The sequence below is a fragment of the Ictidomys tridecemlineatus genome (assembly GCF_052094955.1).
Source record: "Ictidomys tridecemlineatus isolate mIctTri1 chromosome 8 unlocalized genomic scaffold, mIctTri1.hap1 SUPER_8_unloc_1, whole genome shotgun sequence".
NCBI classification, from domain to species: Eukaryota; Metazoa; Chordata; class Mammalia; order Rodentia; family Sciuridae; genus Ictidomys; species Ictidomys tridecemlineatus.
In genome coordinates this window covers 2,121-29,050 of record NW_027520958.1, presented here as the reverse complement: position 1 = coordinate 29,050, position 26,930 = coordinate 2,121, and the positions used below count along the sequence as shown (strand labels likewise).

General features: G+C 38.0%; 1 protein-coding gene across 1 annotated transcript; it reads left to right on the top strand.

The window, feature by feature from the left end:
• Positions 1 to 1,467: 1,467 nt before the first annotated feature.
• Positions 1,468 to 19,494, top strand: LOC144372284 (thyroid receptor-interacting protein 11-like). Its single transcript, XM_078035644.1, is given in 6 exon segments — positions 1,468 to 4,726; positions 14,491 to 14,544; positions 15,650 to 16,188; positions 17,170 to 17,361; positions 18,244 to 18,929; positions 18,931 to 19,494. Coding segments are annotated over 6 exon segments (4,950 nt in total). The 3' UTR covers positions 19,151 to 19,494.
• Positions 19,495 to 26,930: the final 7,436 nt, after the last annotated feature.

Here is a 26,930-nt window from a genome sequence, read left to right as displayed (position 1 = left end):
GCCACCTTGAGGTTTTGTTTCCTGAACAGACATAGAGAAAGAACAGCTCAAGGAAAAGAGTCTCCTGAAAATGGGCTCTGGGAAGAGAGTAATGGGAGCAAACCCAAACCCCTTCTAAAGGGTAATAAGGAAAATGATCCTAAACAAAACAAAAAGCAAATAGGAACAAAGTGGCAGCAGGCTCTGTTTGTTGGCCACTTTCTCTGCACCAGCCATCAGGTGAGAACTACACACTATGTTGTCATTTACTGTTCAACTCATGCTTGTGAGAGAGGTCTTATAAATGCGCTCTGTCAGTTTAGCTCCAAAATTGCTCTGGTCCCAATGGGTATGTCTGTTACAGCCCACGTGCTTCATCTCCTTGCTTTGTCCCCAACTCTACAAAACTGCCTCCTCATTAACTTGTTGGAATTTAAACACCTTGGAAAGCAGGGCCTTATCTTAACTCCTTCTGATCCTCAGAGGTATGGGAATTACATTTAGGATTGTTACTCCATAGTAGAAAATTTCTCAACTTTTTATTTCACTCTGGACTCTTGAAACCTGGATTATATTTGGCACTGATAAACAACAATAGGTTAAGTGGACATCAACCCATTGGCTCTAAAACAAATTTTCTTAAGTGAAATTTAAGCGGAATTTTTGAGCACTTAAATAAACTTCAATCAGAATTAACAAGGACCAAATAACGTTCAAATGAACTCGGAAATGTATAGATTAACAGCAAAAATTTACTTTTGGAAAGGGTAAAGATGGTTCTTTAGTGAAATCTAATCCATATTATAATTTGAATTCTGAGACTGATTAAGACTTTGTGATGGTTAATTGTATATGTTAAGTCGCCTGGGCTACGATGCCCAGATGCTTGGCCAACTTTTATTCTGGGTGTGTCTGTGCTGGTGTTATGGGGTGACATTTACTTTTGAATCGGGGACTTTTAGTTAAATAGATTCCATTCTCTAATGTGGAGCGAGACCTCACCTCGTCAACTGAATGCAACTGAATGGGACAAAAAGCCCACCTCTCCCAGACAAGAGGGAACTGTCCAGTGAACTACCTTTGGATTTCATCTACAACATTGATTCTTCCTGGCTCCACAGGAAGTCCTGCCTTGGGACTCAAACTAGGACACTTTCCTGGATCTCTAGCTCCTCCCAGCCACCCCTGCCCAATCCCGTGAGCCAATAGCTGACAGGCAAGTGCAGGGAAGAAGCAGAGGCCCTGCAGGGGGTGAGTGTGCTACTGGCTGCAGGTCCCTGGTCAAAGCGCAGGACAGGCTTCTGAGTTTACAGGCAGGGAGGGATGATTGGTGGTTGGTGGAGCCCCAGGAACCCCGCGCTCTGAGGAATTCTGAGCGCTTGGGTCATAATTGACCCCGGCAACGCCGGAGGACGTTTGGGGCAGAGAAGTGGATGGTGATGGACGCGCTTCTCAGAGCTGGTCCGATGGCTCGCTGAAGTGGCCACGATGTCGGCCTGGTTTGGAGGCCTGGGCTCAGGCTTGGGCCACTTCTTGGCTCAGGTGGGGAGCAGCTTGGCTTTCCTCACCGGCCATAGCTCCACCCTCACCAGGGACATGCTTCCGGATGACTTAGGAGACCCAGAAGCAGCTTTACATCATTGTCGGAGAAAGGAAATGGAAACCACTGATTCCACACTAAGATGTGAGAATGAAAGACCGAAAAAGTATTGTACTGACCTGGAAGAAAAGCATGAAGCGCCAGAGCTACAAAGAAACCATCAGTCTGTAAGTTGCCAAGATCAACTGCAACAGAAAGAGGTAGAGGTCAGCCATCTTAAAGCAGGACAGACTGTACTGCAAGATCAAATGTTCCAACTACGGGCAGCTGCTCAATCAGTACGCTCGGGAGCTTGTGGTGTGCCAACAACAACCGCACCGGCTCCGTTCGGTTCCCTGATCGGTAGTCATTCTTCAGCCTTTCGTGATGATGACACGGACTTTAGTGACATAATTGTATCACAACAAGAAACAAACAGATTATCAACTGAAGTTGCAAAACAGGAATCTGAAGTTGGCCACTCGAGGCAGATTGCTGAGGCTCAGGGAACACACCATTCTGACTCGAGTGAAATCTGCAAAGTACTAAATACTATCAAGACTCTTCAACCAAACCACAGTCCAGACATAGATGATCATCAGCATGAAATTTCAGTTTGGGAGCAGAGTTCTACTGTGGCAGAAAAGGGAAGAACCCTTCCTCAGCATTCAGCAGTGGAAGAAGTGCTCAGGCTTCAACGAGCCCTGGCTGATGCGGAGAAGGAAATCGTGAGACTAAGTGGTTTAAACCAGGATAACCGCCTTGCTGAAGACAATCTGAAACTTAAAATGCATGTTGAAGCTTTAGAAAAAGAGAAGTCATCATTGAGTCAAGAAAAAGAGGAACTTCAGATGTCACTGTCAAAATTGAGCTGTGACTATCAAGTCATGAAAAGCAGAGCTTCAACAGACGTGAATTTGAATGTACAATTACTAGACTTAAAACTTCACTTGAAGGCAAAGGAGGAAGAACTGAATCAGACTACCAATGAGAAGAAAATGCTGATAGCTGAGTTAGAAGAACTGGATCATCAGAATCAGGAAGCTACAAAGCACATGATTTTGATACAAGATGAGCTATCCAAACAACAAAATGAAGGAGACCTTGTCATCAAGAAGTTGGAACAAGATCGAGATGATGGAAAAAAGAGAGTTCGTCAACTTGAGGATGAGCAAATGAACATATCCCAAGAGTTGCATGTGCAGAAGGAGAAGTTAACTGAGAATGCGCAGAGCCTCAGTGATTTGCATTTAACTAAGCAGAAGCTTGAAGGTAAAGTGGAAGATTTAGTAGATCAGCTAAATCAGTCACAAAAAAATAGTTTAAACCTCCAGCAGGAAAACCTGGGGCTTAAGGATCACATTAGACAACTTGAAGAGGAGCTGTCTGGATTTAAGAGTAAGTATCCAACTTCTCTGAACGAAGACTCGAACAGTCACTGGAAGGATGACATGCTTAAAGAACGAGAAGCTGAAGTGAGCAACCTAAGGCAAAATCTTTCTCAAGAGGAACAGCTCAATGAAAACTTAACGAGAGTTGCTGTTGAACTCAAGACGGAAAATGAAATGTTGATTTTAGCACGTGACGATGTAAGGCGTAAGTTGGAAGAATCTATTGCTGCTTACAATCAGATCTCTCAAGAAAGAGACACTATCACGGAGACTCTCCAAAGAGACAAAGAAGAGACTGAAGCCAAACTGCACCAGGCAGAAAAAAGACTGTTGGAAGAAGCAAATAATCACAGGCAGACTATTGAGGAACTCTCCAATGCACACAATTTGAAGACCTCTTACTTAAAGCTGAAACACGAATGTGCACTTCAACTCAATCAAGAGAAGGACTTTGAAATAGCAGGACTCAAAAAGAATATTGAGCAAATGACTGCTGATGAAAAAGAAACTGAGGAAATTTTGGCATCTTACATAGAAGAAGAGGAGCGATTGACACAAGTCATAAATGAGAAAGAAGTTTTTATTGAAAAACTCGAAGAAAAAAGTTCACAACTACAAAAGGATTTAGATAAGTGTTCTCAGGCCTTAAGAGAAAATGAAACTTTAAGGCAATCCGTTGAAAGAAAGGACAGAAGTCTTACCTACGTGAAAGCAGAAAACAACTATCTGCGAGTAGAACTGGAAATACTTCGGGAACAGCACAATCAAGCTGTACCAGTGGCTGAGCCTGAAGCTCTTGATGCTATCACAGAACTAGAATTGGAGGTATCTCAACTGAATATAGTCAAAAATCATCTGGAAGATGAAATTCAAGACCATCTGAATATAACTGAAAATCAAAACCAGCGTAAAATGCAACTACTTCAGTCTTTACAGGAGCAGGAGGAGGAAATGGATGAATTTAAGTACCAATATGAGCAGATGAATGCTGCGTATAGCCAGTTAATTTTAGAGGAGGAAATTAAGAACTTGCAGAAAACTATTGAAGAACTAAAAGCCCAGTTGCCTGGTGAGAGAGGAGATGCTCAAACATTGAATTCTGATATTTTTCAAGAGACCAAAGTAAAAATCCTAAGAGAAAACGAGGTTCAACACTTACGGGACCAAGAAGTACAGTGTGCCCTGTCATCAAGTAGCCTGAAAAGGGTTCTAGAGCACTTCCAAGAAGAAGAGAAAGCTCTGCATTCTGCCGAATTAGCCAAAGAAAAACAGTCAATAGCTGAATGGAAGAACAAGGCCGAAAAGCTAGAAGGAGAAGTAGCATCACTGCGGGAACGTTTGGATCAAGCGAATGCTCTGTTGGATTCTGCTTCCAGACCGAGAGAAGACTTAGATCTCGAGGAAGAACAGATGGAAGAACTGAAAAAACAAAAGGAGCCCCGAAAAGAAATGTTGGACCACGCACAACAGAAATCGTCCACTTTGGGCAACAGCGCAGAAGGAAAAGTGGACAAAGTCCTCATGCAAAACCTTTTTATCGCTCATCTCCAGACACCAAAAGGCAAACGTCCTGAAGCATTGCAGTTGATGGGGAGCATCCTGGACATTCCAAAGGACCAAATGCAGCACTTGCTGAATAAAGATTCTTATGGTGGTGTCGGTAAGTGGATGAGGAGTTGGCTTGGAGGGGCTTCAAAAAGTGTCCCCGACATACCTCTGAAACCAAATCAACAACCTGTGCTTCAGAGTTCTTTCCCAGAACTCTTTACCAGGAAATGTTAAAGATGGAGCCAAATTAAGAGCTGGCAGAAGCACCAACGGGAATCCACTCTTGGTTCCACGTTCTGCAGCTGTGCCTCTTAGTAACCTAGCTGGAGTTGGACTTGGTGGACCAGGGCATCCTCTTTTTAAACCCACCTTTACACCGTTGCCAGTGTCCCCGGACAATAGGGCCAGAGCTGTACTCCAGGATCTTCTAAATATTTAGCATTATTCTAAAGAAGCCATAACCCTTTTTTTTTTTTATGTTTTACAGCATGGCCTTTTGAAAAAGTACTCATGTGTTTGTAGACAAAAAGAGAAAGCAAAACAGCTGGTATATGTAAGTGGATAGCTACTGGGTATTTTATTTTATTTCTTTAGTTGTTGTTGTTGTTGTGATTTTTTGCTATAGTACTTTAAAAAAAAAATTTGTTTTGTTTTTTGTAGCACTTTTTGTTTATAGAATTTTGTTCCAATGTAGCAGATAATCATCACCAGTTATCAATTCTGATGTACTTTAGCGAGCAACTGTACAGAGCAGCCTTCTTGAACCACTAGTTCCAACCTCACTTAATGGCATTAAGATAAAAACGATACATGTAATTACAGGAAACAAGAAAAACCCAACCCATAAGAAGGATGTCTCCGATTTAGAGTACATGAAAACCAAATATAGTGTTGCAAAACGTTGAGAATATTTAGTTTATCCAAGATAACACTGTACAACTACCAAGCGAAAATTCCAATGGGGAGGACCTAAACAGGAAGCTTAGTGGATAAATTCTAAGATGCCTTGAATCCAAATTCTATGACCCCTATCCATTTTGCCGATTTCCATTTCTCTACGAAAGTCACTTCACATTAATTGAGTTTTCCAGATGATAAACATGTCCAGAAGGAAGAGTATTTCTGAGTCAACCCCAAAGTGGGATCACGTGATCCATTGCCAATGGAAAAGTTAATTAGTAAGAATGTATCATTAAATATCTGGACTGCTTATCTACATACTATTGGGGGCTCTACAATAATTCTTATAAACACATTTTATAAAACATTGGATCAAAACAAGTTGGGGAGAGAAATAAGCTAACAACAGTTTTTGAAAGATGAAAAGCTTTAAAATAGGAGTAGTTACAACCTTTTGATAAATTAAGGTAAAAGATGAATCAAAAGTTTCTAGCTTAAGTAGGTGAAATCAGAGAAGAGAAAAAGCAGATTGCATAGCACATACTTCTCCGACACCTGTAGTTTCTAAAACCATTCAGAACCTTTTTATTAAAATTAATTTAAACAAAATTTAATATATTTTGAAATACAAATTATACTATCATTTAATATAAATTAATCTAATTTAAATTAATCTTATTAGTAGTATTATTTAAATTTCTTTTATTAATACTATGGTTTGATCTAAATTTATTTTATTAATTGATATTGTTTATATTAAATTATCAATAAATATTAAATTTATTGATAATTTAATATAAATTCCATTTATATTAAATTATACTATGATTTATATTTAAAAATTCATTAAATTTTATTTAAATTAATACAATTTAACAAAGTAAATTTAACATAATATAGATTGAATTATTTAATATCGACTATATAACTTAATATAAATGTCAATAAAGTTAATTTTAATAAAAATGCTCTTAGTTGTTTTGGAAATTACAGGTGGCAGTGAAGTATTAGCAATATTATCTTCTTTTTTTCTCCTCTTTGATTTTACCTAACTTAAGCTAGAACCTTTTGGTTTATCTTTTGTTTTACTTTACAAAAATAAAAAAAAAAAAAAAGGAAGAAAAACACCTAGTAGCTACACACATATCAGCTTTTCCTTTCTTATTTCTAAATTTCACCTTAACATTTACATTATTTGACCAAAATTAAGACGCCACCAGTTGTTAGGCATGAACAAAATCACTGAAACAACAACTGGAGGACGCATCCCAGAGTCACATTGGCCAAGTATTCAAAACATATAAATGTCTGAGAACTGATGAGCTCTGATAGTAAAGTTTCCAACCTATGAAAAGTTTCCAAATGCTATGGAAAATGATGACATTTCTCTTTTTGTGTTTTTAAGCTGAGAACCTAAGGTATGTTATCAGAAATTGTATGGAACTCAAGTCTTTAAATTTCTTATTTTTCCTGTACTGTAGACAAAGAGACTCACAATTCCTTGAGCTCTACTAGCATTTTAGTGACAGGAAAAAATTCAATGATGCATAGTTCTTTATCTGCATTCAATGTCTATCAATCTTACATACTTTGGGAAGGGTCACAAGCCACAGCCCTTATGCCTCCTGCTCTATTTCAAAGCTTCCAGCGTCAGTTGCAACAATTCTAGGAAACACTGGGAATACTCTATGGTACAAAATGCACAATTACTTTTATTTGAAAGCATCTCTAAGACATGAGTCATTACGTGACTTTCTTGTTCTAAGTAAATTTACTGAATTATTATTAAGTGATAACATAGTAAGCCAAAATGAAAAATGAAAGCATATGCTTCAAATCAGAGCAAGGAAGAAATAAGAAGGTATGATGTGTGGTAAAAACACACGAACATGCAAATATTATCCAGCCTTCTTACGTCAAATTTCCTCTTTTTTATTTATTCATTTTTTGGAGGTTACATTCTTGCATGATATGCATGGAACAACTTTTGGGGGGATACAATCAGAAATGCAGCACTAAAATCTGCCTTCCTGTAACATCACACGGCTTACTCCCGAGAAGAATATCAAACTATATATTTGGCTTCCACTTGCCAAATTACTTGGAATCTGATTCCAGTAGACTTCACATGGTTGGGAAAAGCAGAGTTCAGATTTGTCATGAGAGATTTTTATATATTCTGCTCACTCCATCGTGTCTAGGTGAGCCTTTGGGTTTCAATGCCTGGAAACTCACTTCTTATATTTCTGAATTTAAGAGCTCTTGGAAACGGCGACCTCACTGCATTCTTGAGAAAAATATGTTATACAGGTACTCAGAAAATCACAAAGATTAATATAGATTCAAGATTTTTTTTTTTTTTTAAGACAAGGGGTTTAATGGAGAAAACAGCAAGATAGCCTTAGAAATTTCATACTCCCTGCATTCTTAGGAAAAGCTTCTATATTGTAAAGAATAACACCAAACAGAAAAGTTCCTAAGAAAATATTGTGCTTTCAGTTTCCTTGTCTCATAAATTTTATTAAAGTTTCATTAAAGACCCTGTATTTGCTAGCCTTTTTATTAAATACTTTTTTGAGATATTCTATTAATGTCTATGACTGGATTTTATTTGGTCTCACATTAATGTCGCTCCCTGTGACAAAGGGTACATGGGAGGCAGGCAGGATCAGCCTGTCCTCTCCGAGGCACCAGCTGTCCCAACCAGGCTCTGACAGAGGTAGTGAAGGTCGCTAGCGTCTCCTGGACTGAGCGAGAGGGTAAGTATCTGAGTAATATTAATTGTGTATAAATGCCACATTTTTTATGCATTCATCTACTAAGTTGTTTCCACAATTTAGCTAATGTGAATTTTGCTGCTATAAACATTGATGTGGCTGTGTCCCTGTAGTTTGCAGTTGTTAAGTCCTTTGGGTATAGACCAAAAAGAGGGATAGCTAGGTCAAATGGTGGTTCTACTCCCAAATTTCCAGGGAATCTCCAAACTGCTTTCCATATTGGCTGCACCAATCTACAGTCCCACCGACAGTGTAGGAGTGTACATGTTTCCTGAAATCCTCACCAACACTTATTGTTGTTGTCTTCATAATAGCTGCCATTTTCAAAAATCGCTGACATTCTAACTGGAGGGAGGTGCAATTAAACCCCTATCTCTCACCATGCACAAAACTCCACTCAAATGATTCAAGGACCTAGGAATAAAACCAGAGACCTTGCATGTAACAGAAGAAAAAGTAGGCCCTAATTCCAATCATATGGGATTAGTCCCAAAATTCCTTAATAAGACTCCTATAGCACAAGAATTAAAATCCAGTATCAATAAATGAGATAGATGCAAACTAAAAAAGTTTCTTCTCCACAAAACAAACAATCTGGGAGGTGAATAGAGATCCTACATCTTGGGAGAAAAGTTTTGCCCCATCACACATCAGATAGAGCACTAATCTCTAGGGTATAGAAAGAACTCACAAATCTAAATACACACACACACACACACACACACGCACACACACACACAAACAAACAAACAAACAAACAAATAAATAAAATGACCCATTCAATAAATGGGCCACAGACCTGAACAGACACTTCTCCCCAGATGATATAAAATTAATCAACAAATAGATGCAAATATGCTCATCATCACTAGCACTTAGAGAAGTGAAAATCAAAACTACACTAAGATTTGAAGTTCAATCTTAAAGGCTGAAAATGAGCATGTTTCACCTCTCTTTCTCCTTCTACCACCAAATCCTCATAGAAATTAGAAGAGGACATTTGAAATGCTCAGTGATCCAAAATAAGAATGAGAATTTCAAGGACTGAACACAAAAATAGATTATGAAAGAGTAGATCAAGTTGAAAAGACAAAAGCAAATATAGAACGTGCAAGAAAACAGTTCACTTCCAGAAGCTGAGAGGTAACAGGCTGCTTCATGCTTTCAGTATTACATACCAGGGATCACAGAGCACAGGACAACAATAAGATAGTTATCTGGGGTACCACAGCGTGGGGTATATAGAGCAAAAACATGGGAAACCCTGCAGATTAAAAGGCATAAACTGAACATCCCTCTCTCAGAACCCAAACAAGGAACCACCAACAAGCAGGGAGGGGATAGAGAAGAGCTGTGTAATGCACTTAAGAAGCCTGACTGAGTAGCTATACCAAGAAGTTGTACCATGCACACAAAACTACATATCATGTTCAAACACACAGGCTACAGCCACCAAAATTTACCACGCCCTAGACCACAATGAAAACGCCAGCCAATTCCGTAAAGGTGTTATCACACACGCTGCAATTCCTTGTGCATCTAAAATTAGAAGAATTTTGACTCCTCAAAAAAAAAAAAAAAAAAAAAAATTCCATATACAATGAAATTAGGGCCATAGAAACAATTCCAAATAATTGTTAGATTAAAGCAAAAATCAAGATGGGATTAAATTAAAATACTATAATAGTCATCTGGTGAGTATGACAGAAGCAACAGGGATTTAGATATATGTATTTGAAAAGAGATTGAAATCAAACGGCATATGCTTTTAACATAAAAACATAATACCTGGATACTGGATAAAATAATGTCAATGTTAAGGCAAAATTTAGAAAAAACAAAGGAAAAGCTGATGTGTGTAGCTACTGGGTGTTTTGTCTTCCCATTTTTATCTTGGTAAATTAAGATAAAAGATAAACAAAAGTTTCTAGCTTAAGTTAGGCAAAATGAGACAACAGACAAAAGTAGAATATATAGCTAATATTTCTCTGATACCTGTAGTTTCTAAAACCACTAAGAGGATTTTTATTAAAATTAATTTTATTAATATTTTTATTATATACTTAATATTAAATGACTTAATCTATATTAAATGTTATTTAAATTCACTTTGTTAAATTGTATTAATTTAAATGAAGTTTAATGAATTTTTAGTATACTGATTTTAAGTCCTCTAGTTATAAACCAATGAGTGGGATAGCTGGGTCAAAGGATGCTTCCGATCCCAGTTTTCCGAGGAATTTTCATACTGCTTTTCAGACTGGCTGCATCAATTTGCAGTGCCACCAGCAATGTATACGTGTACCTTTTACCCCCACATCCTCGCCAACATTTATTATTGCTGATATTCTTGATGATTGCCATTCTGATTGAAGTGAGATGAAATCTTAGAGTAGTTTTGATTTGCATTTCTCTCATTACTAGTGAAGTTGAACATTTTTTTCATGTATTTATTGATTGTATTGCTTCTTCTGTGAAGTGTCTGTTCAATACCTTGCCCTTTACATTAAAAAATATATATATTGTGTATTGCTGGCAAAAATAGAGTATCATTGAATAGTTCCAAAGTTTAGAGACTTCTAAAAAAGTGGCTTTTATAGACTTTCATGAGTTGAAAACTAGTTGTATTTCTAATAGGGTAGAGCTCAGTAATCACTATGTTGCCATCAAGAAAGCCCTGCAGATGTTTGCCCAGTGGAATGAAAAAAAAAAAAAAAAAAAAAAAACCAGAATTGAGAACATCATCCAGGCAAATCAGTAGGCAACTGATTCTAGTTCGAGGTAGACAATTAATCTGTTGAAGAATCTACTTTCACAGTTTGTATATAACATTTATGGACTATTTTACATTCTATTTTAAAAATATTGATTATTTAGCCTTTAGTGGACACAACATCTTTATTTTATTTATTTTTTTAGGTAGTGCTGAGGATCAAGCCCCATGCCTCACGCATGCTAGGTGAAGGAGCTACTACTTGAGCCACATCCCCAACACTCTCTTAAATTCTTATTTTCACCTTGCTTCCTTATGATAATGAGAATTCAAATTTATGGGTAATATATCATTCACTGAACAACTTGTCAGTCCAAATCAATCCTTCTACTACTGTATTGTCACTGGAGTGTTATGTTAATCTTCCTACAAACGTGTGCGGAACATTTCATTGATTATGCCAATTCTTAAAAATACAAATGTGCCGAGCCCTAATATCCAGAGTATACAAACAACTCAAAAATTAAACATTAAGAAAACAAACAACCCAATCAACAAATGGGCCAAGGACCTGAACAGACACTTCTCAGAGAAGGATATACAATTAATCAAAAAATACACGGAAAAAATGCCCACCCTCTCTAGCAATCAGAGAAATGCAAATTCAAACCACTCTAAGACACCAAATCAGTCCAGTAAGAATGGCAGCCATTAGGAAGTCAAACAACAACAAGTGCTGGCAAGGATGTGGGGGAAAAGGTACACTTGTACATTGCTGGTGCGACTGCAAATTGGTGCAGCCAATTTGGAAAGCATTATGGAGATTCCTGGGAAAGCTGGGAATGGAACCACCATTCGACCCAGCTATTCCCCTTCTCGGACTATTCCCAAAGACCTAAAAAGAGCATACTATAGGGATACAGCTACATCAAGGCTCATAGCAGCACAATTCACAATAGCTAGAATGTGGAACCAACCTAGATGCCAGTCAACAGATGAATGGATTAAAAAAATGTGGCATTTGTACACGGTGGAATATTACTCAGCACTAAAAAATAACAAAACCACGGCATTTGCAGGGAAATGGATGGCATTAGAGGAGATTATGCTAAGTGAAGTTAGCCAATCCCTAGAAAAGAAATGCTGAATGTCTTCTTTCATATAAGGAGGGGGACTCAAAACAGAGCAGGCTGGAAGAGCATGAAAAGAAGATTACCAATTGGAAGGGACAAGAGGTGGGAGGGAATGGGAGAGAGAAGGGGAATTTCATGGAAATGGAAGGATACCCTCATTGTTATACAAAATTACATATAAGACGATGTGAGGGGAAAGGGGAAAAAAGGAGAGAAATGAATTACAGTAGCTGGGGTAGAGAGAGATTATGGGAGGGGAGGGGACAGAAGGGGGGATAGGGAGGGAATAGAAAAGGCAGCAGAACATAACAGACACTAGTATGGCAGTATGTATCAACTTGGACGTATAACCAATGTGATCCTGCAAACTGTACACGTGGTAAAAGTAAGAATTCATACCCCACTTGAATCAAATGTATGAAATATGATATGTCAAGATCATTGTAATGTTTTGAGCAACCAATAAAAATTTAAAAAAAGAGACAAGAAGAGACGAGGCCCACATTGAAGAGATTTAAAAATTCTACTGAAATCTATAAGAAAATGTTTGAATGAATTATGAGGTATTAAAAGAAGTACAAACTTAATGTCTTGCATAGAATTTATCACCCTATGTTTATAGACTCAAAAAGCTTTCATTATTTTAACCTTCAACGGTGTTTTAACAAAGCCACATTATTAAGGGCTCTCTACTTCTGGCTTATTCTTTCTTACTCAGTCTTTTGCCCCATATGAGATCCTCACCACCACAGTCGTCAATGGCTGACCTCGTATTATAATTCAAGGATCACTCTAAGGAACATCTTCTCCACTGATTGACTGTATTCAATTGCACTTCACAGCAGGAAATGTATATAACACAGCTTTATGTTGTTCACAGTATCTATCACAATACCTTGTGCTTTTGGGGCACTGAATATATGTATAAGGATACCCTTATGATTATTGGATGCTTTTTGTCACATGTGCTCGCGAATGAGCCGGGGTTTTCCCTCCATATCCCCCATAGCTTCCAGGAACATTCCAAACATTCTCTTTGGAAGAAGAGAAATGCTTTCATTTGGATGGTCAGTTTCGAATACAGTAGGTAGGTTTCTCTCTCATAATAGAAATATAAAATGACAAACAGCTGTGGTCAGAGCGAACCATGCCAGAAGACTGAATCTGAGTGATCAGAAATGCCTTTCAGCAGGAGGAGCAACCACCACTGGAACCAGATTCAAGCCAAATGTGATAGGTCTTACACTGAAAAAGGATCATTATTTGTGATTGAAAACAATAAACAAACACAGAACACCTAAAGAGAAGGAGGCACCCTGCTATAATTTGGATCTGGAATGTTGCCCAAAGGTCATGTGTTGAAAGCTTGGACCCCAACCTACCAGCATTCAGAACGGACTCTACAGAAAGGTGAATCGAATCCTGAGCTCTAACCTCATCTGTGGATCAATCCACTGATGGGTTCATGATTGGACAGGACTATTGGGAGTTGGTCAAAACTGTGGGGGCGGTAGGGCCTAGTTGGACGGTAGGCCATTGGAGTTGATTCCCTGGACGGGTACATCATATTCCTCAGTCCTCTCTTCCCCTCACCATTTCCCTGATCTCCATGAGTTGAGAAGCTCTGTTTTGAAGCCAGGCTCTCTGCCATGGTAATCTGCCTCACTTCAGGCCACAGCAATGGAGCCTGAAATTGAACCAAAATAAATATTTACTCATTTAATTTTCTCAGGTATGTTGTCAAAGTGATGAAAAAGTCTTCTCACACACACAAACACACACACACACACACACACACACACACACAGGAGGAATGGTCTAAAGGGAGAAAAGGACACTTGGTATTGTTGACGCCTTCTTCAACAGTAGACACAGCTGGGGTACAGCGTGGATTCTCACTTCAGCAGATGCTAAAAGGGGCTTAAATTTTTATATTAGTCTTTTATGAGGAGAGACTGACTAACACAGGCCTGACTTCTCTCTCAGATTTGGAGATGAATAAGAAGGACCAAGAAGATTTCCTTTTCTAGCCCAGGACACAAATGCAGTCACTAGTTTCTGATAGCAATCGGAGTAATTATGTCTACTTGCTCTATCTTGAAGGCAAGAGACATTATGAGGTGATTCATATAATCCTTAGGATCTACTTAACCATTAATTTTCCTAAAATTCTTCCTTTTTTTAAATTTTATTTCTGCCACCTTGAGGTTTTGTTTCCTGAACAGACATAGAGAAAGAACAGCTCAAGGAAAAGAGTCTCCTGAAAATGGGCTCTGGGAAGAGAGTAATGGGAGCAAACCCAAACCCCTTCTAAAGGGTAATAAGGAAAATGATCCTAAACAAAACAAAAAGCAAATAGGAACAAAGTGGCAGCAGGCTCTGTTTGTTGGCCACTTTCTCTGCACCAGCCATCAGGTGAGAACTACACACTATGTTGTCATTTACTGTTCAACTCATGCTTGTGAGAGAGGTCTTATAAATGCGCTCTGTCAGTTTAGCTCCAAAATTGCTCTGGTCCCAATGGGTATGTCTGTTACAGCCCACGTGCTTCATCTCCTTGCTTTGTCCCCAACTCTACAAAACTGCCTCCTCATTAACTTGTTGGAATTTAAACACCTTGGAAAGCAGGGCCTTATCTTAACTCCTTCTGATCCTCAGAGGTATGGGAATTACATTTAGGATTGTTACTCCATAGTAGAAAATTTCTCAACTTTTTATTTCACTCTGGACTCTTGAAACCTGGATTATATTTGGCACTGATAAACAACAATAGGTTAAGTGGACATCAACCCATTGGCTCTAAAACAAATTTTCTTAAGTGAAATTTAAGCGGAATTTTTGAGCACTTAAATAAACTTCAATCAGAATTAACAAGGACCAAATAACGTTCAAATGAACTCGGAAATGTATAGATTAACAGCAAAAATTTACTTTTGGAAAGGGTAAAGATGGTTCTTTAGTGAAATCTAATCCATATTATAATTTGAATTCTGAGACTGATTAAGACTTTGTGATGGTTAATTGTATATGTTAAGTCGCCTGGGCTACGATGCCCAGATGCTTGGCCAACTTTTATTCTGGGTGTGTCTGTGCTGGTGTTATGGGGTGACATTTACTTTTGAATCGGGGACTTTTAGTTAAATAGATTCCATTCTCTAATGTGGAGCGAGACCTCACCTCGTCAACTGAATGCAACTGAATGGGACAAAAAGCCCACCTCTCCCAGACAAGAGGGAACTGTCCAGTGAACTACCTTTGGATTTCATCTACAACATTGATTCTTCCTGGCTCCACAGCACACTGCCTTGGGACTCAAACTAGGACACTTTCCTGGATCTCTAGCTCCTCCCAGCCAACCCTGCCCAATCCCGTGAGCCAATAGCTGACAGGCAAGTGCAGGGAAGAAGCAGAGGCCCTGCAGGGGGTGAGTGTGCTACTGGCTGCAGGTCCCTGGTCAAAGCGCAGGACAGGCTTCTGAGTTTACAGGCAGGGAGGGATGATTGGTGGTTGGTGGAGCCCCAGGAACCCCGCGCTCTGAGGAATTCTGAGCGCTTGGGTCATAATTGACCCCGGCAACGCCGGAGGACGTTTGGGGCAGAGAAGTGGATGGTGATGGACGCGCTTCTCAGAGCTGGTCCGATGGCTCGCTGAAGTGGCCACGATGTCGGCCTGGTTTGGAGGCCTGGGCTCAGGCTTGGGCCACTTCTTGGCTCAGGTGGGGAGCAGCTTGGCTTTCCTCACCGGCCATAGCTCCACCCTCACCAGGGACATGCTTCCGGATGACTTAGGAGACCCAGAAGCAGCTTTACATCATTGTCGGAGAAAGGAAATGGAAACCACTGATTCCACACTAAGATGTGAGAATGAAAGACCGAAAAAGTATTGTACTGACCTGGAAGAAAAGCATGAAGCGCCAGAGCTACAAAGAAACCATCAGTCTGTAAGTTGCCAAGATCAACTGCAACAGAAAGAGGTAGAGGTCAGCCATCTTAAAGCAGGACAGACTGTACTGCAAGATCAAATGTTCCAACTACGGGCAGCTGCTCAATCAGTACGCTCGGGAGCTTGTGGTGTGCCAACAACAACCGCACCGGCTCCGTTCGGTTCCCTGATCGGTAGTCATTCTTCAGCCTTTCGTGATGATGACACGGACTTTAGTGACATAATTGTATCACAACAAGAAACAAACAGATTATCAACTGAAGTTGCAAAACAGGAATCTGAAGTTGGCCACTCGAGGCAGATTGCTGAGGCTCAGGGAACACACCATTCTGACTCGAGTGAAATCTGCAAAGTACTAAATACTATCAAGACTCTTCAACCAAACCACAGTCCAGACATAGATGATCATCAGCATGAAATTTCAGTTTGGGAGCAGAGTTCTACTGTGGCAGAAAAGGGAAGAACCCTTCCTCAGCATTCAGCAGTGGAAGAAGTGCTCAGGCTTCAACGAGCCCTGGCTGATGCGGAGAAGGAAATCGTGAGACTAAGTGGTTTAAACCAGGATAACCGCCTTGCTGAAGACAATCTGAAACTTAAAATGCATGTTGAAGCTTTAGAAAAAGAGAAGTCATCATTGAGTCAAGAAAAAGAGGAACTTCAGATGTCACTGTCAAAATTGAGCTGTGACTATCAAGTCATGAAAAGCAGAGCTTCAACAGACGTGAATTTGAATGTACAATTACTAGACTTAAAACTTCACTTGAAGGCAAAGGAGGAAGAACTGAATCAGACTACCAATGAGAAGAAAATGCTGATAGCTGAGTTAGAAGAACTGGATCATCAGAATCAGGAAGCTACAAAGCACATGATTTTGATACAAGATGAGCTATCCAAACAACAAAATGAAGGAGACCTTGTCATCAAGAAGTTGGAACAAGATCGAGATGATGGAAAAAAGAGAGTTCGTCAACTTGAGGATGAGCAAATGAACATATCCCAAGAGTTGCATGTGCAGAAGGAGAAGTTAACTGAGAATGCGCAGAGCCTCAGTGATTTGCATTTAACTAAGCAGAAGCTTGAAGGTAAAGTGGAAGATTTAGTAGATCAGCTAAATCAGTCACAAAAAAATAGTTTAAACCTCCAGCAGGAAAACCTGGGGCTTAAGGATCACATTAGACAACTTGAAGAGGAGCTGTCTGGATTTAAGAGTAAGTATCCAACTTCTCTGAACGAAGACTCGAACAGTCACTGGAAGGATGACATGCTTAAAGAACGAGAAGCTGAAGTGAGCAACCTAAGGCAAAATCTTTCTCAAGAGGAACAGCTCAATGAAAACTTAACGAGAGTTGCTGTTGAACTCAAGACGGAAAATGAAATGTTGATTTTAGCACGTGACGATGTAAGGCGTAAGTTGGAAGAATCTATTGCTGCTTACAATCAGATCTCTCAAGAAAGAGACACTATCACGGAGACTCTCCAAAGAGACAAAGAAGAGACTGAAGCCAAACTGCACCAGGCAGAAAAAAGACTGTTGGAAGAAGCAAATAATCACAGGCAGACTATTGAGGAACTCTCCAATGCACACAATTTGAAGACCTCTTACTTAAAGCTGAAACACGAATGTGCACTTCAACTCAATCAAGAGAAGGACTTTGAAATAGCAGGACTCAAAAAGAATATTGAGCAAATGACTGCTGATGAAAAAGAAACTGAGGAAATTTTGGCATCTTACATAGAAGAAGAGGAGCGATTGACACAAGTCATAAATGAGAAAGAAGTTTTTATTGAAAAACTCGAAGAAAAAAGTTCACAACTACAAAAGGATTTAGATAAGTGTTCTCAGGCCTTAAGAGAAAATGAAACTTTAAGGCAATCCCTTGAAAGAAAGGACAGAAGTCTTACCTACGTGAAAGCAGAAAACAACTATCTGCGAGTAGAACTGGAAATACTTCGGGAACAGCACAATCAAGCTGTACCAGTGGCTGAGCCTGAAGCTCTTGATGCTATCACAGAACTAGAATTGGAGGTATCTCAACTGAATATAGTCAAAAATCATCTGGAAGATGAAATTCAAGACCATCTGAATATAACTGAAAATCAAAACCAGCGTAAAATGCAACTACTTCAGTCTTTACAGGAGCAGGAGGAGGAAATGGATGAATTTAAGTACCAATATGAGCAGATGAATGCTGCGTATAGCCAGTTAATTTTAGAGGAGGAAATTAAGAACTTGCAGAAAACTATTGAAGAACTAAAAGCCCAGTTGCCTGGTGAGAGAGGAGATGCTCAAACATTGAATTCTGATATTTTTCAAGAGACCAAAGTAAAAATCCTAAGAGAAAACGAGGTTCAACACTTACGGGACCAAGAAGTACAGTGTGCCCTGTCATCAAGTAGCCTGAAAAGGGTTCTAGAGCACTTCCAAGAAGAAGAGAAAGCTCTGCATTCTGCCGAATTAGCCAAAGAAAAACAGTCAATAGCTGAATGGAAGAACAAGGCCGAAAAGCTAGAAGGAGAAGTAGCATCACTGCGGGAACGTTTGGATCAAGCGAATGCTCTGTTGGATTCTGCTTCCAGACCGAGAGAAGACTTAGATCTCGAGGAAGAACAGATGGAAGAACTGAAAAAACAAAAGGAGCCCCGAAAAGAAATGTTGGACCACGCACAACAGAAATCGTCCACTTTGGGCAACAGCGCAGAAGGAAAAGTGGACAAAGTCCTCATGCAAAACCTTTTTATCGCTCATCTCCAGACACCAAAAGGCAAACGTCCTGAAGCATTGCAGTTGATGGGGAGCATCCTGGACATTCCAAAGGACCAAATGCAGCACTTGCTGAATAAAGATTCTTATGGTGGTGTCGGTAAGTGGATGAGGAGTTGGCTTGGAGGGGCTTCAAAAAGTGTCCCCGACATACCTCTGAAACCAAATCAACAACCTGTGCTTCAGAGTTCTTTCCCAGAACTCTTTACCAGGAAATGTTAAAGATGGAGCCAAATTAAGAGCTGGCAGAAGCACCAACGGGAATCCACTCTTGGTTCCACGTTCTGCAGCTGTGCCTCTTAGTAACCTAGCTGGAGTTGGACTTGGTGGACCAGGGCATCCTCTTTTTAAACCCACCTTTACACCGTTGCCAGTGTCCCCGGACAATAGGGCCAGAGCTGTACTCCAGGATCTTCTAAATATTTAGCATTATTCTAAAGAAGCCATAACCCTTTTTTTTTTTTATGTTTTACAGCATGGCCTTTTGAAAAAGTACTCATGTGTTTGTAGACAAAAAGAGAAAGCAAAACAGCTGGTATATGTAAGTGGATAGCTACTGGGTATTTTATTTTATTTCTTTAGTTGTTGTTGTTGTTGTGATTTTTTGCTATAGTACTTTAAAAAAAAAATTTGTTTTGTTTTTTGTAGCACTTTTTGTTTATAGAATTTTGTTCCAATGTAGCAGATAATCATCACCAGTTATCAATTCTGATGTACTTTAGCGAGCAACTGTACAGAGCAGCCTTCTTGAACCACTAGTTCCAACCTCACTTAATGGCATTAAGATAAAAACGATACATGTAATTACAGGAAACAAGAAAAACCCAACCCATAAGAAGGATGTCTCCGATTTAGAGTACATGAAAACCAAATATAGTGTTGCAAAACGTTGAGAATATTTAGTTTATCCAAGATAACACTGTACAACTACCAAGCGAAAATTCCAATGGGGAGGACCTAAACAGGAAGCTTAGTGGATAAATTCTAAGATGCCTTGAATCCAAATTCTATGACCCCTATCCATTTTGCCGATTTCCATTTCTCTACGAAAGTCACTTCACATTAATTGAGTTTTCCAGATGATAAACATGTCCAGAAGGAAGAGTATTTCTGAGTCAACCCCAAAGTGGGATCACGTGATCCATTGCCAATGGAAAAGTTAATTAGTAAGAATGTATCATTAAATATCTGGACTGCTTATCTACATACTATTGGGGGCTCTACAATAATTCTTATAAACACATTTTATAAAACATTGGATCAAAACAAGTTGGGGAGAGAAATAAGCTAACAACAGTTTTTGAAAGATGAAAAGCTTTAAAATAGGAGTAGTTACAACCTTTTGATAAATTAAGGTAAAAGATGAATCAAAAGTTTCTAGCTTAAGTAGGTGAAATCAGAGAAGAGAAAAAGCAGATTGCATAGCACATACTTCTCCGACACCTGTAGTTTCTAAAACCATTCAGAACCTTTTTATTAAAATTAATTTAAACAAAATTTAATATATTTTGAAATACAAATTATACTATCATTTAATATAAATTAATCTAATTTAAATTAATCTTATTAGTAGTATTATTTAAATTTCTTTTATTAATACTATGGTTTGATCTAAATTTATTTTATTAATTGATATTGTTTATATTAAATTATCAATAAATATTAAATTTATTGATAATTTAATATAAATTCCATTTATATTAAATTATACTATGATTTATATTTAAAAATTCATTAAATTTTATTTAAATTAATACAATTTAACAAAGTAAATTTAACATAATATAGATTGAATTATTTAATATCGACTATATAACTTAATATAAATGTCAATAAAGTTAATTTTAATAAAAATGCTCTTAGTTGTTTTGGAAATTACAGGTGGCAGTGAAGTATTAGCAATATTATCTTCTTTTTTTCTCCTCTTTGATTTTACCTAACTTAAGCTAGAACCTTTTGGTTTATCTTTTGTTTTACTTTACAAAAATAAAAAAAAAAAAAAAGGAAGAAAAACACCTAGTAGCTACACACATATCAGCTTTTCCTTTCTTATTTCTAAATTTCACCTTAACATTTACATTATTTGACCAAAATTAAGACGCCACCAGTTGTTAGGCATGAACAAAATCACTGAAACAACAACTGGAGGACGCATCCCAGAGTCACATTGGCCAAGTATTCAAAACATATAAATGTCTGAGAACTGATGAGCTCTGATAGTAAAGTTTCCAACCTATGAAAAGTTTCCAAATGCTATGGAAAATGATGACATTTCTCTTTTTGTGTTTTTAAGCTGAGAACCTAAGGTATGTTATCAGAAATTGTATGGAACTCAAGTCTTTAAATTTCTTATTTTTCCTGTACTGTAGACAAAGAGACTCACAATTCCTTGAGCTCTACTAGCATTTTAGTGACAGGAAAAAATTCAATGATGCATAGTTCTTTATCTGCATTCAATGTCTATCAATCTTACATACTTTGGGAAGGGTCACAAGCCACAGCCCTTATGCCTCCTGCTCTATTTCAAAGCTTCCAGCGTCAGTTGCAACAATTCTAGGAAACACTGGGAATACTCTATGGTACAAAATGCACAATTACTTTTATTTGAAAGCATCTCTAAGACATGAGTCATTACGTGACTTTCTTGTTCTAAGTAAATTTACTGAATTATTATTAAGTGATAACATAGTAAGCCAAAATGAAAAATGAAAGCATATGCTTCAAATCAGAGCAAGGAAGAAATAAGAAGGTATGATGTGTGGTAAAAACACACGAACATGCAAATATTATCCAGCCTTCTTACGTCAAATTTCCTCTTTTTTATTTATTCATTTTTTGGAGGTTACATTCTTGCATGATATGCATGGAACAACTTTTGGGGGGATACAATCAGAAATGCAGCACTAAAATCTGCCTTCCTGTAACATCACACGGCTTACTCCCGAGAAGAATATCAAACTATATATTTGGCTTCCACTTGCCAAATTACTTGGAATCTGATTCCAGTAGACTTCACATGGTTGGGAAAAGCAGAGTTCAGATTTGTCATGAGAGATTTTTATATATTCTGCTCACTCCATCGTGTCTAGGTGAGCCTTTGGGTTTCAATGCCTGGAAACTCACTTCTTATATTTCTGAATTTAAGAGCTCTTGGAAACGGCGACCTCACTGCATTCTTGAGAAAAATATGTTATACAGGTACTCAGAAAATCACAAAGATTAATATAGATTCAAGATTTTTTTTTTTTTTTAAGACAAGGGGTTTAATGGAGAAAACAGCAAGATAGCCTTAGAAATTTCATACTCCCTGCATTCTTAGGAAAAGCTTCTATATTGTAAAGAATAACACCAAACAGAAAAGTTCCTAAGAAAATATTGTGCTTTCAGTTTCCTTGTCTCATAAATTTTATTAAAGTTTCATTAAAGACCCTGTATTTGCTAGCCTTTTTATTAAATACTTTTTTGAGATATTCTATTAATGTCTATGACTGGATTTTATTTGGTCTCACATTAATGTCGCTCCCTGTGACAAAGGGTACATGGGAGGCAGGCAGGATCAGCCTGTCCTCTCCGAGGCACCAGCTGTCCCAACCAGGCTCTGACAGAGGTAGTGAAGGTCGCTAGCGTCTCCTGGACTGAGCGAGAGGGTAAGTATCTGAGTAATATTAATTGTGTATAAATGCCACATTTTTTATGCATTCATCTACTAAGTTGTTTCCACAATTTAGCTAATGTGAATTTTGCTGCTATAAACATTGATGTGGCTGTGTCCCTGTAGTTTGCAGTTGTTAAGTCCTTTGGGTATAGACCAAAAAGAGGGATAGCTAGGTCAAATGGTGGTTCTACTCCCAAATTTCCAGGGAATCTCCAAACTGCTTTCCATATTGGCTGCACCAATCTACAGTCCCACCGACAGTGTAGGAGTGTACATGTTTCCTGAAATCCTCACCAACACTTATTGTTGTTGTCTTCATAATAGCTGCCATTTTCAAAAATCGCTGACATTCTAACTGGAGGGAGGTGCAATTAAACCCCTATCTCTCACCATGCACAAAACTCCACTCAAATGATTCAAGGACCTAGGAATAAAACCAGAGACCTTGCATGTAACAGAAGAAAAAGTAGGCCCTAATTCCAATCATATGGGATTAGTCCCAAAATTCCTTAATAAGACTCCTATAGCACAAGAATTAAAATCCAGTATCAATAAATGAGATAGATGCAAACTAAAAAAGTTTCTTCTCCACAAAACAAACAATCTGGGAGGTGAATAGAGATCCTACATCTTGGGAGAAAAGTTTTGCCCCATCACACATCAGATAGAGCACTAATCTCTAGGGTATAGAAAGAACTCACAAATCTAAATACACACACACACACACACACACACGCACACACACACACAAACAAACAAACAAACAAACAAATAAATAAAATGACCCATTCAATAAATGGGCCACAGACCTGAACAGACACTTCTCCCCAGATGATATAAAATTAATCAACAAATAGATGCAAATATGCTCATCATCACTAGCACTTAGAGAAGTGAAAATCAAAACTACACTAAGATTTGAAGTTCAATCTTAAAGGCTGAAAATGAGCATGTTTCACCTCTCTTTCTCCTTCTACCACCAAATCCTCATAGAAATTAGAAGAGGACATTTGAAATGCTCAGTGATCCAAAATAAGAATGAGAATTTCAAGGACTGAACACAAAAATAGATTATGAAAGAGTAGATCAAGTTGAAAAGACAAAAGCAAATATAGAACGTGCAAGAAAACAGTTCACTTCCAGAAGCTGAGAGGTAACAGGCTGCTTCATGCTTTCAGTATTACATACCAGGGATCACAGAGCACAGGACAACAATAAGATAGTTATCTGGGGTACCACAGCGTGGGGTATATAGAGCAAAAACATGGGAAACCCTGCAGATTAAAAGGCATAAACTGAACATCCCTCTCTCAGAACCCAAACAAGGAACCACCAACAAGCAGGGAGGGGATAGAGAAGAGCTGTGTAATGCACTTAAGAAGCCTGACTGAGTAGCTATACCAAGAAGTTGTACCATGCACACAAAACTACATATCATGTTCAAACACACAGGCTACAGCCACCAAAATTTACCATGCCCTAGACCACAATGAAAACGCCAGCCAATTCCGTAAAGGTGTTATCACACACGCTGCAATTCCTTGTGCATCTAAAATTAGAAGAATTTTGACTCCTCAAAAAAAAAAAAAAAAAAAAAATTCCATATACAATGAAATTAGGGCCATAGAAACAATTCCAAATAATTGTTAGATTAAAGCAAAAATCAAGATGGGATTAAATTAAAATACTATAATAGTCATCTGGTGAGTATGACAGAAGCAACAGGGATTTAGATATATGTATTTGAAAAGAGATTGAAATCAAACGGCATATGCTTTTAACATAAAAACATAATACCTGGATACTGGATAAAATAATGTCAATGTTAAGGCAAAATTTAGAAAAAACAAAGGAAAAGCTGATGTGTGTAGCTACTGGGTGTTTTGTCTTCCCATTTTTATCTTGGTAAATTAAGATAAAAGATAAACAAAAGTTTCTAGCTTAAGTTAGGCAAAATGAGACAACAGACAAAAGTAGAATATATAGCTAATATTTCTCTGATACCTGTAGTTTCTAAAACCACTAAGAGGATTTTTATTAAAATTAATTTTATTAATATTTTTATTATATACTTAATATTAAATGACTTAATCTATATTAAATGTTATTTAAATTCACTTTGTTAAATTGTATTAATTTAAATGAAGTTTAATGAATTTTTAGTATACTGATTTTAAGTCCTCTAGTTATAAACCAATGAGTGGGATAGCTGGGTCAAAGGATGCTTCCGATCCCAGTTTTCCGAGGAATTTTCATACTGCTTTTCAGACTGGCTGCATCAATTTGCAGTGCCACCAGCAATGTATACGTGTACCTTTTACCCCCACATCCTCGCCAACATTTATTATTGCTGATATTCTTGATGATTGCCATTCTGATTGAAGTGAGATGAAATCTTAGAGTAGTTTTGATTTGCATTTCTCTCATTACTAGTGAAGTTGAACATTTTTTTCATGTATTTATTGATTGTATTGCTTCTTCTGTGAAGTGTCTGTTCAATACCTTGCCCTTTACATTAAAAAATATATATATTGTGTATTGCTGGCAAAAATAGAGTATCATTGAATAGTTCCAAAGTTTAGAGACTTCTAAAAAAGTGGCTTTTATAGACTTTCATGAGTTGAAAACTAGTTGTATTTCTAATAGGGTAGAGCTCAGTAATCACTATGTTGCCATCAAGAAAGCCCTGCAGATGTTTGCCCAGTGGAATGAAAAAAAAAAAAAAAAAAAAAAACCAGAATTGAGAACATCATCCAGGCAAATCAGTAGGCAACTGATTCTAGTTCGAGGTAGACAATTAATCTGTTGAAGAATCTACTTTCACAGTTTGTATATAACATTTATGGACTATTTTACATTCTATTTTAAAAATATTGATTATTTAGCCTTTAGTGGACACAACATCTTTATTTTATTTATTTTTTTAGGTAGTGCTGAGGATCAAGCCCCATGCCTCACGCATGCTAGGTGAAGGAGCTACTACTTGAGCCACATCCCCAACACTCTCTTAAATTCTTATTTTCACCTTGCTTCCTTATGATAATGAGAATTCAAATTTATGGGTAATATATCATTCACTGAACAACTTGTCAGTCCAAATCAATCCTTCTACTACTGTATTGTCACTGGAGTGTTATGTTAATCTTCCTACAAACGTGTGCGGAACATTTCATTGATTATGCCAATTCTTAAAAATACAAATGTGCCGAGCCCTAATATCCAGAGTATACAAACAACTCAAAAATTAAACATTAAGAAAACAAACAACCCAATCAACAAATGGGCCAAGGACCTGAACAGACACTTCTCAGAGAAGGATATACAATTAATCAAAAAATACACGGAAAAAATGCCCACCCTCTCTAGCAATCAGAGAAATGCAAATTCAAACCACTCTAAGACACCAAATCAGTCCAGTAAGAATGGCAGCCATTAGGAAGTCAAACAACAACAAGTGCTGGCAAGGATGTGGGGGAAAAGGTACACTTGTACATTGCTGGTGCGACTGCAAATTGGTGCAGCCAATTTGGAAAGCATTATGGAGATTCCTGGGAAAGCTGGGAATGGAACCACCATTCGACCCAGCTATTCCCCTTCTCGGACTATTCCCAAAGACCTAAAAAGAGCATACTATAGGGATACAGCTACATCAAGGCTCATAGCAGCACAATTCACAATAGCTAGAATGTGGAACCAACCTAGATGCCAGTCAACAGATGAATGGATTAAAAAAATGTGGCATTTGTACACGGTGGAATATTACTCAGCACTAAAAAATAACAAAACCACGGCATTTGCAGGGAAATGGATGGCATTAGAGGAGATTATGCTAAGTGAAGTTAGCCAATCCCTAGAAAAGAAATGCTGAATGTCTTCTTTCATATAAGGAGGGGGACTCAAAACAGAGCAGGCTGGAAGAGCATGAAAAGAAGATTACCAATTGGAAGGGACAAGAGGTGGGAGGGAATGGGAGAGAGAAGGGGAATTTCATGGAAATGGAAGGATACCCTCATTGTTATACAAAATTACATATAAGACGATGTGAGGGGAAAGGGGAAAAAAGGAGAGAAATGAATTACAGTAGCTGGGGTAGAGAGAGATTATGGGAGGGGAGGGGACAGAAGGGGGGATAGGGAGGGAATAGAAAAGGCAGCAGAACATAACAGACACTAGTATGGCAGTATGTATCAACTTGGACGTATAACCAATGTGATCCTGCAAACTGTACACGTGGTAAAAGTAAGAATTCATACCCCACTTGAATCAAATGTATGAAATATGATATGTCAAGATCATTGTAATGTTTTGAGCAACCAATAAAAATTTAAAAAAAGAGACAAGAAGAGACGAGGCCCACATTGAAGAGATTTAAAAATTCTACTGAAATCTATAAGAAAATGTTTGAATGAATTATGAGGTATTAAAAGAAGTACAAACTTAATGTCTTGCATAGAATTTATCACCCTATGTTTATAGACTCAAAAAGCTTTCATTATTTTAACCTTCAACGGTGTTTTAACAAAGCCACATTATTAAGGGCTCTCTACTTCTG